Source organism: Varanus komodoensis, unplaced genomic scaffold (assembly GCF_004798865.1).
Source record: "Varanus komodoensis strain SLA01 unplaced genomic scaffold, ASM479886v1 scaffold122, whole genome shotgun sequence".
NCBI lineage: Eukaryota > Metazoa > Chordata > Lepidosauria > Squamata > Varanidae > Varanus > Varanus komodoensis.
The window spans coordinates 207258-219564 of NW_025335356.1; the positions used below are offsets into that span (position 1 = coordinate 207258).

General features: G+C 52.6%; 1 protein-coding gene across 1 annotated transcript in view; it reads left to right on the top strand.

The window, feature by feature from the left end:
- The window catches only part of ATP4A (ATPase H+/K+ transporting subunit alpha), a 29006-nt gene extending 18762 nt beyond the window's left edge, over positions 1 to 10244 (top strand). Inside the window, exons 14-23 of the mRNA XM_044422225.1 lie at positions 186 to 322; positions 515 to 665; positions 1125 to 1293; positions 2432 to 2586; positions 4081 to 4204; positions 5042 to 5187; positions 6067 to 6200; positions 7794 to 7895; positions 8826 to 8917; positions 10183 to 10244. Coding sequence (XP_044278160.1) covers positions 186 to 322; positions 515 to 665; positions 1125 to 1293; positions 2432 to 2586; positions 4081 to 4204; positions 5042 to 5187; positions 6067 to 6200; positions 7794 to 7895; positions 8826 to 8917; positions 10183 to 10211 — 1239 coding nt within the window. The 3' untranslated portion in view covers positions 10212 to 10244. The remainder of the gene's footprint in view (positions 1 to 185; positions 323 to 514; positions 666 to 1124; positions 1294 to 2431; positions 2587 to 4080; positions 4205 to 5041; positions 5188 to 6066; positions 6201 to 7793; positions 7896 to 8825; positions 8918 to 10182) is intronic.
- Positions 10245 to 12307: the final 2063 nt, after the last annotated feature.

A 12307-nucleotide genomic window follows, 5' to 3' on the forward strand; every position in this document is an offset into this window, starting at 1 on the left:
GAGTGTATTTGGCCCCAGACTATGGAGGCAACTCCACAGATGGGTAGGGATTTGAACTCCATTCTTTCAACCACCAGCCCCAAGCCAGCCACCTCCTTGCTTCCCTGCGTTGACTGTCCAGTCAGCATAGCCAAGAAACCCACATGAGAAGGTTCATTCCCCATCTGCTTCCATTTCTTTTCCAGGTGATAATGGTGACGGGAGACCATCCCATCACGGCCAAGGCCATTGCTGCCAGTGTGGGAATCATCTCAGAGGGCAGTGAAACAGTTGAAGATATTGCGACCCGCCTGCGCATCCCTGTGGAGCAGGTCAACAAGCGGTGAGCACCTGCACCTGCCGTGCTGTGCAGCGGGCACCCAGAAGTTACCTCCCTCCAGCACTGATCCTACACGAGACTAAACTGCTGGAAACCCATCAAGTGCCCAAGGAAAAGATGGGGAAAACCCTGGTGGGAAGACCTTCCTGGTTGCTATGAATCAGGGATTCTGACCTTTTCTATTTCTGCTCCCAGGGACGCCCGGGCATGTGTAGTCAATGGGGGGCAGCTGAAAGATATGGATGCCGAGGAACTGGTGGAGATCCTCAAGATGCACCCAGAGATGGTCTTTGCTCGCACATCTCCACAGCAGAAGCTCATCATTGTAGAGAGCTGCCAGAAATTGGTAAGAGACCCCCAAGCCCAAGAGGAGCTTTCCCCAGCTTGCCACCTCACCAGTGAAGATGAAACTCAAACACTTTGGCCCCCTAATGAGAAGGAAGGACTCCCTGGAGAAGAGCCTGATGCTGGGAAGAATAGATGGCAAAGGGGGCGGCAGAGGATGAGGTGGCTGGAAGGAGCCACTGATGCAGTCGGTGTGAGCTTGAGTGGACTCCGGGGGATGGTGGAGGACAAGAAGGCCTGGAGGGATGTTGTCCATCGGGTTGCAAAGAGTCGAGCGTGACTTTGCGGCTGAACCAGAGACAGAAAGCCAAGTACGAAAAGGGAAGGCAATGCCTAGAAAAGTAGAATAGTGCCCCAGCTGTCACAAATCCTGAACACAAACAATTCACACTGCAACGTTTTGCTTGAGGTCTCTCTTGCAGACCCCTGAATGCCCACCTCTTGCTCTCCTTGCTCACAGGGTGCCATCGTGGCAGTCACAGGGGATGGAGTGAACGACTCCCCGGCTCTAAAGAAAGCTGACATCGGCGTGGCAATGGGCATTGCTGGATCCGACGCGGCCAAGAACGCTGCCGACATGATCTTGCTGGACGACAACTTTGCATCCATCGTCACCGGTGTCGAGCAGGGTCGGTCGTGGGGATGCGGCGGCAACAGTGGGCAGGGGAGGCGCCCTGGGCTTGCACCCTCTGGTGTGATCCCGGCAATTGCCAGGGAGCTCGTCAGCCGTTCTGAGCAACGGGGCCTGCAGGGATTGCTCCCCGTGGCCACCCAAGTCCAGCCCGCAGGTTCTGGCCCAAGCACCCCACCATGTCTGGCGAGAGTCGGTGCTACCACTGAAGCAGGGCTCACTTTCAGGATACTACGTAGGTGCCACGTTCTACCGATGCTGCTGGTACTGCCACACCTGGCATCCCTGCTAAACTCAGAGGCTTACAAGCATCCTCTGCCTCCAGTTAGGTGCTGTGGCAGCAGCCCACAGCTGCCTCACCTTGCACCAGGTGTTTTGCCAGGTGGCTGGAAGAGGGATGCAGGGGGAAGGAGGCTGAGATGCTGGCAGCAGCTGGCTCAAGTTCTTGGGCCCAGCCTCCTCCCTCTCCCCCAGGCACGTTTGTTCTCCCTCCACCACCCACCACCCCGTGATCCAATGGTGGTCCCAGAGGATAGGCAGCAATTTTTCCATGGTAGTTGCAACGGGGCAGGGGAGGAACTCAGCTTTCAGATTTCTAGTTCCATGTTCCCAGGATCTTGGAGCTGGGACTCCAAAAAATCCTATGGCCACCCAGACAATGTCAGGAGGCCACAGGAGTGTGCCCTTAGTCACTTTAAAAACATGTATTCTTCCCTTTCCCCACCCCAAGAAACATGGGGATATCTAGCTTGCCTTTCCTTACTTATGCAGAACTAACCCTATGGACAGTGGCATCTTTTTTATATACACATGGAATATAGAGATATGTGTCTATATTTCATACATATTTATTGCAACTATTTTCCTTCTTTTATCGTTTAAGTTTTTCTGTTCTTGTTACAAATTTTTGCAATTCAGAATAATTACTTAAAAAGAAAGAAGTGTTGGACTGCAGCTCCCATTGTTTCCGGCCAAGCCGTGCTGTCTGGGGATAATGGGGGTATCCGTCTGACACTTCTGAAGGACATCATGGCTGGTGGAGCTGCATGGGGAGAGTGCAGGAAAGGCCTGTGGTGAGGACTGCCCTCAGCAATGGGGGCGGTCGGGGAAAAGCCACGTCTGTCTCTCCTCTGCAGGGCGCCTGATCTTTGACAACCTCAAGAAATCCATTGCCTACACCCTGACCAAGAACATTCCAGAGCTGGCACCCTACCTGATCTACATCACCGCCAGCGTCCCGCTTCCCCTGGGCTGCATCACCATCCTCTTTATCGAACTGTGCACGGACATTGTGAGTAACAACATGCTGGGATGGGGTTTGCGAGAAACAGGTTAGGGGACACGCCTCTAAAGCCAGGGGTGTCAAACCTGTTTCCACTGAGAGATGGATTCTATTTCAGGGAAGCTCTTTGGGTTGCATTCCAGTGGGGGCTGCAACTGAAAATGGGGCGGAGGGCGAAGACACCCTTCTAGAATGGGGGGAAAGGCTGTGCAAAAGCTGGAAAGCCACAAAACCATCAGTGGCCTGGGCCGGGCCTAGGGAAAGGGGTCACTGTCATGAAGGAACCCTAGGGGGCCAGACTGGGCCCCCAGCTGGGCTGGATTCAGCCCCTGGGCCTCAGGTCCTGAGCTCCTGTTCTAATGACCTGATGCTCCTGATGGTCTTCAAGGAAGTGAGCAGGCTTTCAACATCGGGTTTCAAAGCGTCCCTCTCTGCCAACATGATGCACCCAAATCCCACCCCATCTCAACCTGTGGGGGAGGAGCACGGAATGCATGATGGGGGGTTATAAAAGCATCTGTGGTGTGACGAAAGTAGAAAGAAGAGAGCAGGCCTCTCCCATCCGTGGAACTCAGGCTAGTGCAATTGATGGGCAGGAGACCCAGAATGGAGAAGTCTTCTTAACTCAAGAACACATAGTTAACCTCTGGAACTCACTGCCTCAAGATGTGATCAGGACTACTACTTTTGATAGCTTTAAAAGGGACTTAGCAGGAAGAGGAGGGAAGGGGGAGTTAAAGTTCTGTTAAATTCTATTAAAATCAAAGTAGAAGGTAAAATTGTATAAAATTCTATAGAACAAAACAGAATACTATAAAAGAATAATAATAAAATTCTATTAATTAAATAGAAGATCTATTTATTAGAAGGGGTGATCAGGGCTGGGAATGCAGGAAGGAACGGTTAACCCTTTTATGCCCTCTCATGCTCCTGCAAAACATCACACACCCCTGAAGCTGCTGGCGTTCTCCCTTGAGGGGAATTCTGCTGGCATGAGGTACATGGCCAAGCTGGCATGGAGAAAGTTTTCATGGAGATGTGGTGGAGGGAGGGAGGGAGGAATGACACCCTCCCAGCACGGCATGGCTTGACTCCTGGTCAGGCCATCTCAGAGCACATGAAATGCAAGCTGGGGTTTCATGTGTTATCCAGCATGGCCTGAACCACTGGCCTGGCACTACCAGGCACAGTGGACAGCACTTGGTTTGACGGACTGACAGCAGGCCATGCATAAGGCACTTTCTGGGCTCCGTAGTCCCCCAGAATCCAAACAGTGTTTGCACTGGTGTCAGAAAAGGCCTGAAGAGCTGCTGCTTCTCAAGGACCTTCCCCACAGATTCCCGATCAGGAGGACCACTCCTGCCTGCCAGAGAGAATTCCATGTTTCTGAGTGTGCAGGATCTGTAGGGGCAAACACAGTCTCCATGCAGTTTCTGGCAGACCCTTTCCCCCAAGACTCCCAGGGCTGTGTCTGACCCCCTGCTTTCCCCTCTCCCGCTGCAGTTCCCATCAGTTTCCCTGGCCTATGAAAAGGCGGAGAGCGACATCATGCATCTGAAGCCGCGCAACCCTCGACGGGACCGCCTGGTCAATGAAGCACTGGCTGCGTATTCCTACTTCCAGATTGGTGCGTATCACGGCTGGAGGGCGGAGTCTCAGGAAATAAAAGCAAAGCTTGCCTCTGCTGAGATTCTGTCCTTGGAGGCGTTAGAGAGAAGACATTGGTTGAGTTCACACGACGGACTATAAATCCCCATGGCTTCTTGTGTCCTGGGAACCCACGATGGGCTGGTCAGCTTAATTTTGGATTATAAACTGCCTTGATTAACCATGTTGACCCAGGGCAAAACAGCCCATCATGGGTCAAGGAAGCCTCTTCCCAAGCCCCTTCCCCAGATGGTCTTGCCAAGCGGCTGCAAGGGGTGCTGAAGGCGGTCCCCCCCAAATGCCCAAGTGGTACTTGGGATGGCCTGCAGAGCAGAGGTGGTCTCCTCTCAAGCTGGCACCCTCCCCCACTCCTCCAGCAGGGAGGGAGCAGGGAGGGACACATTCCTCCACGGTGCCCCCTTGGACATCTGCAGGAGTATCTATGGGAAGGAAGGGAAGGGGGTCAGCCACAAACCCACAATGAGCCCAGTTGTCTGTCAGATACATCACAGATCCTCAAACATTTGATCGACAGTGCATGGCTTAAGTCGAGTCCTCTGAATCTCCCAGTGGGACCACAGTTCCCATCAGGAGGACGTGGCTTGGCATCTGGCAGGCTCAGCAAACGCGAGTCTCTCCAGATGTCTTAGATCCCAACTTCCATCCACCCCAGCCATGGCTGGAGGCTGTGGTGCCAAAAGAGGACGCCGTCTTCGAGAAGGCTGCTCTGGAGCGAGCTAAACAGCCCGAGAGAAACACTGTATGTGTGATCGGTGGCCCCCTCTTCCAAACCCCCTTATGCCTCCACCCCATCCAGGAGTCATACAGTCCTTTGCCGGCTTCACCGATTACTTCACCGCCATGGCCCAGGAGGGCTGGTACCCACTGAAGTGCCTGGGCCTCCGGGCCCAGTGGGAGAACGTCCATCTCCAGGACCTGGAGGACAGCTACGGACAGCAGTGGGTGAGTGGAAGAGACGCCACAGGGGCCGGGACTCCCACCATCCAAAAGTCAAGGCAGATGGTGATATGATACTGAATGCTCTGTTGCACGTTGCAATCTATGCCCTTAAAGAGCAGATGAACAGCAGGGGGAGGGGACCACCTTAACCCTTTCCTGACCGCCATGCTTTCATCTCCAGATTACACCCAACCTACTTTTTGCCTAGAGTGGGAGATATGGGCAGTGCCCATTTCTTTCCTACCCCTACCCTCACAAGGCTAAAAGGCAGCAGACAAGGGGCTGATCCATAGCTAGAAAGCCAGGAAAACGTAGTCACCGCAACCATACACACACCTTCTGCTGGAGATGGAGGTCTGGGCTGGTACTTCTGATATTTTAAACTTTAAATATTTGACAGTTAATCAAGTAACTGGATACATTAATCAGTTATGGGCACAATCCTGTATGGCTGCCCACCACCTCCCAAACTTGGAAGGTTGCAGACATCCACCTGCATGTACCATGTAATGCCCTCAAAAACATTTCGACAGCCCCCTAAATGTTCTCCTCCTCTTCCTCATGGGCAGACAGCCTTGTGGGAAATGCAAAACGGTGCCCCAATGGCGCCTGCAAGCAAGGAGCAGGCCTCGATGGCAGTGGGCCCTGCTGGGGGGCTGGGCCCAGCAGCTGCCCAAGGGTGTGGGGATGACCCAGGCCTGCACCGTCTGGAGCCAATGATCTCATACAGATGTACCCACCTCCCTTCTCGTGCAAACAAAAATGTGGGAGGCTCACGGAGGGCACCGAGCAAGGGGTCCACCCCACGCTGGGATGCAGGCAATGAGGAAGGACCCGCTGCATGTCATGTCTTGGCCGCCGGCCATCGTTTCCGCTCCACAGACCTTTGGGCAGCGCCTGTATCAGCAGTACACATGCTACACCGTCTTCTTCATCAGCATTGAGGTGTGCCAGATCGCGGACGTGCTCATCCGCAAGACGCGGCGCCTCTCCGTCTTCCAGCAAGGATTCTTCCGGTAAGTGGGGCACACGGTTCCAAGAGGTCCGATTCTGCTTCTCCCAGGGTGCTTGAGAGCTGGAATCTTACTTATTTAAAGCGTTTATACACTGATACGCATAATACTCTCAATCTTAATGCTTATCCCTCCCTATTCCATGAATTGACCATTTAAAACCAAAATACAGACAAAGAGAATGTTTCATTGCACAGGTTTTAGCAGCAAGCTTATTGTTGGCTACACGCTGAAAAAGTCTACATGGGAGAAGGGAATTGTCTATATGGACCACTGCAGTCCTGAACAAAAATGAGGTTAAACAAATAAAGTGTAGGATTAGACTGCAAACTTGCACCCATGAACCTGGCAGTAAGACCCATGGAACTCAATGAGACTTACTTCTGAGGAGAAATGGATTGGAATAACAAGTGCAGAAAATACTGGGGACATTTTGCAGATTATTAAGATTCTAATGCTCCAATACAATAGCTACTCTCATGCCAGTGAGTCCCCTCATTATTACACTGAACTAAATGGGGCTTACATCTGAGTAGACATGTGTAGGATTATGTAGTAAGCAAGGCAGGATTATAATAGTAATTACATAAGCCAGAACACCTTTGCATTATTATACTAAGGAAATGTTAGATGAATAGTGTGATCCTGTATGTGTCTACTCAGATGCAAATTACAATGCATTTAGTAAGACTTACTCCCAGATAAATTTATATAGGATTTCTGCCTGAATTGGATGATGGTACTACATTATAAGGCTGGAGGAATAGGGCTGCTTCCCTGTGTATTTATTATCATGTTTATTATGAAAGTGTTGCCCATTTGTATCAACAAATGCGTATGAAACGGAATGTCTAGATAATAATTATGTTTGCAATCCTTTTAAAAGCAGAGCAGATGTATTTCATTATATTTTATTTAAGTGCCCTGCTTATCCTCCCAGAGGACAACCTCTGAACTTCAAGAGTCTGTGCTCTTCCATGAACAGGATACAGGGCCTCTGCCATTCCCATGTGGATTTCATTCCCTTCTCCCGGAGCTGGGGAGAGAACCCCACCCCATTCCCATTTTCACCAAAGACACCTCTGGCGCCACACTGAACTTCCACTGACCGCATCAGAATCCAGCACCCTTCCTCCACTCGAGCCTTCCCTAGGCTGCCGCCTTCCCAATTCTGGACTGGAATTCCCCGCTCATCCCCACCAACCACGCGCTCCGCTCGGTCCCAGCTTTGGCCGCTTGCATTTCTCTTCATACGCACGATCCCGCCTGCAGTGGCGGCGAGTGACACTAGCTCAGCCCTGGACTCAGCAAACCAAGTTATTGAACACAAAATAAATAATACAAGCATAGCTGGTACTTTCCCTACACCCTGTCCCAAATCTGGAACTGCCTGCATCCCCGAGACGGTTGCCCCAAGCGGGGCAGGGTCGGCATGCCTGCAGCCCCCTCCTGAATCCATCTTTTCCCCGTCCCCACTTAACGAGCTGTTGGGAGCAGGAGAGCCCCCCGCCACTTTGCCACCCACACACAGAAATGGACAGCAACGCGCCGCCTTCCTCTTCCCCTGACCAGCCCCTCTCCTCCTTTCCTTTCCAGAAACCGAGTCCTGGTGATTGCCATCGTGTTTCAGCTCTGCCTGGGCAACTTCCTCTGCTACTGCCCTGGGATGCCCAATATCTTCAACTTCATGCCAATACGGTGCGTATGTGCAGGAGCCTTGGTGGACTGGGGGAGGGCCGCCTCTGAAAGCCGAAACGGGGGACAATCTGCCCCGAGTATGCTCTCATTAGACCTTCTCCCCGTCTTCCTCTTTCTCATCCACACAAACACAGGCACACACACTTGCTTCCCTCCTCCACTCCGCTCCCGCATCCCAAAACGCACCCATACCTGTGACCTTTGCTCCTCCAGCTCCACCAGTCTCTGCTGGTTCCCTCAAGGAAGGCTCTTCGCTCCCTTCCGGTCATACCTTTTGCATGACACCTTTGCACAACGCTCCTTTGCCCCCAGACCTTGCTTGAACTAACCCCCAGTACTTGCAACTTACATGAACGCAGCTCCCTCCATCTAGGCCTCCCTTCCTTGTCTCGTTCACGTTAGGCTGCCAGCTCACTGGGACTGTCAGCCCCCCAATACTTTGTAGACAGTAGCAACAATGTGGACACGAACCGTGCGCACTGTTTGGAGGCAATCCCGAGACACAATTTGCAATCATCATGCCTTTGCTCAGCTCTCTCCGTTCATTTCGCCTAATTCATTTCGCCTCAAGGGGGAGAAGAGCTGCGCACAGCAGCTGAGCGCATGCGGGTGCTCTTTCAGGCCAGCACCATGAGCAGCAGTCACAACCATCCGACGACCTGGCTGGCTCCTCCTTGCCGGTGAACTGCCCAGCTCCTACCAAGCAACTTGAGGGACCCTACCATTCCTCATTACGGCTGTAAAGCACCCCAGGCCACGAATCAGCCGAAAGCCAGTGGCAAAAGGCTACCAGTCCCGGTCGTGCTCGGGTTCTGGAGCACCTCCCCGCCCCGTCTCCATCAGGCCGAGCCAAAGCAGAGCCAGGCGTGTTCAGCTGGGTTCAGCACTGTGGCATCGTGTTCATGTTTTCCATTCCCTGATCCACTCTAGATTCCAGTGGTGGCTGGTGCCACTGCCCTTTGGTATCCTCATCTTTGTTTATGATGAAATCCGAAAGCTGGGAGTCCGGAGGCATCCTGGAAGTAAGTTGCGGGGGGCGGGAGGATGGGCTCACATCGGTTTGGCATCTGCAAATGCAGAGACGTCTGTTGCTGTAAGCAGACACACGCCAGCGCGTCCTCGCCTGGGGCCTGCAGATGCAGCTTGCCTGCAACGCCCATCATTCCTTAGCACGGGCCCTGTTGGCCAGAAGCGATGGCAGCTGCAGTCCCAAAGTAACTCAAGACCCAAGGTGGGGAGCCATGGCTGTACTTGTCCTGCAGTGGCTGCCATCCAGACCACCTTTTCTTCCCAGTCCCAATGATAGCCAGTTGAGGAGAGCAGGCGAGAGAGAAGCGTGGGCAGCTAGTCTGATCTGAGACCAAATGGGTGCAAAGTCATTCTTGGAAATGCCCCGTTCCCAAGCAGCGGTGCAAACTGAGAAGGTGAAGACCCAGGATGAGGACCTTGTGGTTCTCCAGATGTTGTTGCCCTGATTCCCATCAGCCCCAGCAAGCAGATGAGTCAGAACCATCGGGCTACAGTTCACCATTGACTCTGGACTCAACAGCTTAATCACACCCCTTCTCTATAGAAGATAATGAGCAGAATCCAGCTGGGAACTTGCACCCCTGCCAACGGAATGGCACAAATGGCCCTCGCTGCTTGCAGAATGGAAATTGAGCATTTCCAGGGCAACCCAAAACCAGCAGAAACGCTGCTTGCTGGAAGGAGGCAGTTGGCAGGGCTTGTGTACGGGAGCCCCACCAATCTGCCTCCTTCCTGGTGCTCCTGCTCATTTTGGGGCCCCCTGAGGAAGCATTAACTCCCCTTCCATAAGACGCAGGTCCCCCTTACACAACTGAACGGATGGTGCCCACCCCCTGCAGGAGGGAACTGGTGGAGGCAGCCCTCTGGATTCTGCCTTTGCGTATCACGTCACTAACTTCAGCATATGGTGCTGGCCCTCCTGTGCATCCCCAAGTGGTGCCCTTGACTTCTGCTCCAAAGGCACCACTATCCTGAAAAATGCTCTCACTTAAACACAACAGACACCACCTCCAGTGCAAGGGGGTAACACCAGTGCACAGGTTCTCCTCCCCAGCCTGCCCACTTCCGTGTGAAGGACGAGCCCCTTGGGAACATCCCCTTTCTCAACTTCGCTTGGAGATTCTGCAGCCGAAGGGAGCAGGGGCAGGAGGTCTAGAAAGGCCTCTGCGGAGCCCTCCGCCCCCATCTGAGAGACTGTGTCAGTCTTCCGATGCCCTCCTGGGCCATCCCCTCACTCCATCCTCTCTCCCTCTTTCAGGCTGGTGGGACAAAGAACTTTACTATTAAAGATGGAGCCTCTCGGACCGCGCTTCTCTCACCCCGCCCTGCTTGTGCAGTCCACACCGCTCCCTGGAGATGCAAGAAATCAGTAAGAAGGAACCAAGGATTTGTCTCCATCATCAGTCCTGCTGCATCGCGCCTGCTGTTTTCACGCCTCTAAGACAAACGCTTCCCGCTCCACAGGTCCTGCTCCAGCTGCTCTGGGGCAAATAACGACCCTTTGCGGTTGCTGATGTCCAAAGACAGAAAGAAACGGAACAAAGCTGTGTATACGCTGAGATGGTGACTAAGTATAGAAATTGGTACTGGGCATAGAATTCTGCAGTATGAAAATTTTAGTGTGCTTTTTTTTTTTAAGTGGGGGGGTCTCACCTCAGAGGCTGCCAAGATAAACCACGCAAATATCAACCAAATCTCAACAAGACAAGAGGGAGGGCAGGAGGACCAGCAAGGCCGGGCAAGTGCCCTGCGAAGCTCCGTCCCTCCCTATGAGGAGCAGAACTCAAATAAAATGTAAGATAAAATAGCAAATAAGGACATTTATGCAAATCAAGATCATTTCCTACAGGACCCCAAGTTCAACTTTGTTGTGGTGTTCACTTCCAGTTGCCTTCGTTAAACATTTTTCTTCATTTTATTTAAGCTCAGGGTCGATAATGGAGCAAACTGGGGTTGTTACCAACTAGCCAAGCAGCTGCTCACCCATGTTGAGTCACACTCAATGCAAGGTGACCAGAGATGAAGCGTTCCAAGTTCTGTAAGGTGTAAGTCATGATCGTCACCATGCGTGGACTGAAAAGCACCCAACACTTTTACGACCTAATACTGTTCGTGGTCAGTTTGCAAGGGCCCCAAGAGGCCTCAAGGACACAGTGAAGTATGACTGTGACGACTCATTTGTTTGTAGCAATCGATTTCCGTCTCTCCCCCACCTTCTGCACACAGCAGATCCCAACCACAGGCCACTCAGTTAATCTGCCAGAAGTGGCTACTGCTCTTTCATGGCACCGCCACCTGAATCCATCCTGACGTTTGCAGTGATGTACCAAAATACACGATCAGCTGGTGCTGCAGGGATTCAACTCTGCCTCCACCTAAGGAGCAGGGAGTCGAACCTCCAGCACCCTCATGCACTAAGCTAGCATGGACATTAGCACGCACATACGCCTTTTGAAAGTAAGTCTGCACGGCATATTAGACCGCTAAGAGGCTAACAGCCTGCATTTCCAAGCTCCCTCCATGAGCAGGACTTTTTTGGGAAAACAGGCTCCTGAAAGAACCCCGAGTTTGCCAAGCAGGCCTCTGGAGGAGGCCAGTCCACTGCATTTCTTTGCTATGTGTGAAGGAAGGGACTTCTTTTCCTCTGCAGTTAGCAAACAAGCCAGGCAGGCTGACAAAGGAATGCAGTGACCCGTCCCCCCTATGCCAGGGCAACTTGGTGACTCACCAGCTTGGACTTTCTGATCACCTACAGCGAAATAGTAAACACAAGGCTAAGGTGAAGGTTCACATGGAGACATGTACAGAGACCCCACATGCGTTCAAGAATCCTGTGCCAGGACTAACCCTGAACAGACACACTGCAGAAGTAGCTGCACTCTCTCCGAGCCACTACAAAGAATCCACTTCACCTTGCTTCGTCTGGCCACTCATAATCTCCTTCATAGCATTTGTCCAAAACCTCACTCTGTCCCCAAGGTCTACATTTATGGCAACATCCTACCAGCCCCCCAACAGATACTCACATTTCCACAATCATCACATCTCACACCCTTCACTTTCTCAAGACAGCCGTTTTTGATTGTCTAGATTTAGCACCAAAGCAGGATGGATGCTGGGTCACCAAACAGAACCAGATCAATTCTGCAGCCGCAGCCTCCCCTCCTCCCTACCCCTAGGATGCCCCCTCCTCCTCCTGCCAGCACAGCTCTTTCCCACTGCAAGGTGCCCAGCTGAGAAGCTGCAACTATAAAGAATCTTACAGCTTCCCCAACCATGTCTGGGGCAGGCAGGTGTGAGGACACACCAGCAGGGGGCCGTCACGATGCGCACTCCACACACCTGCTCGCCACCCTGCCTGGGACCGACATCGTACTCCCTGC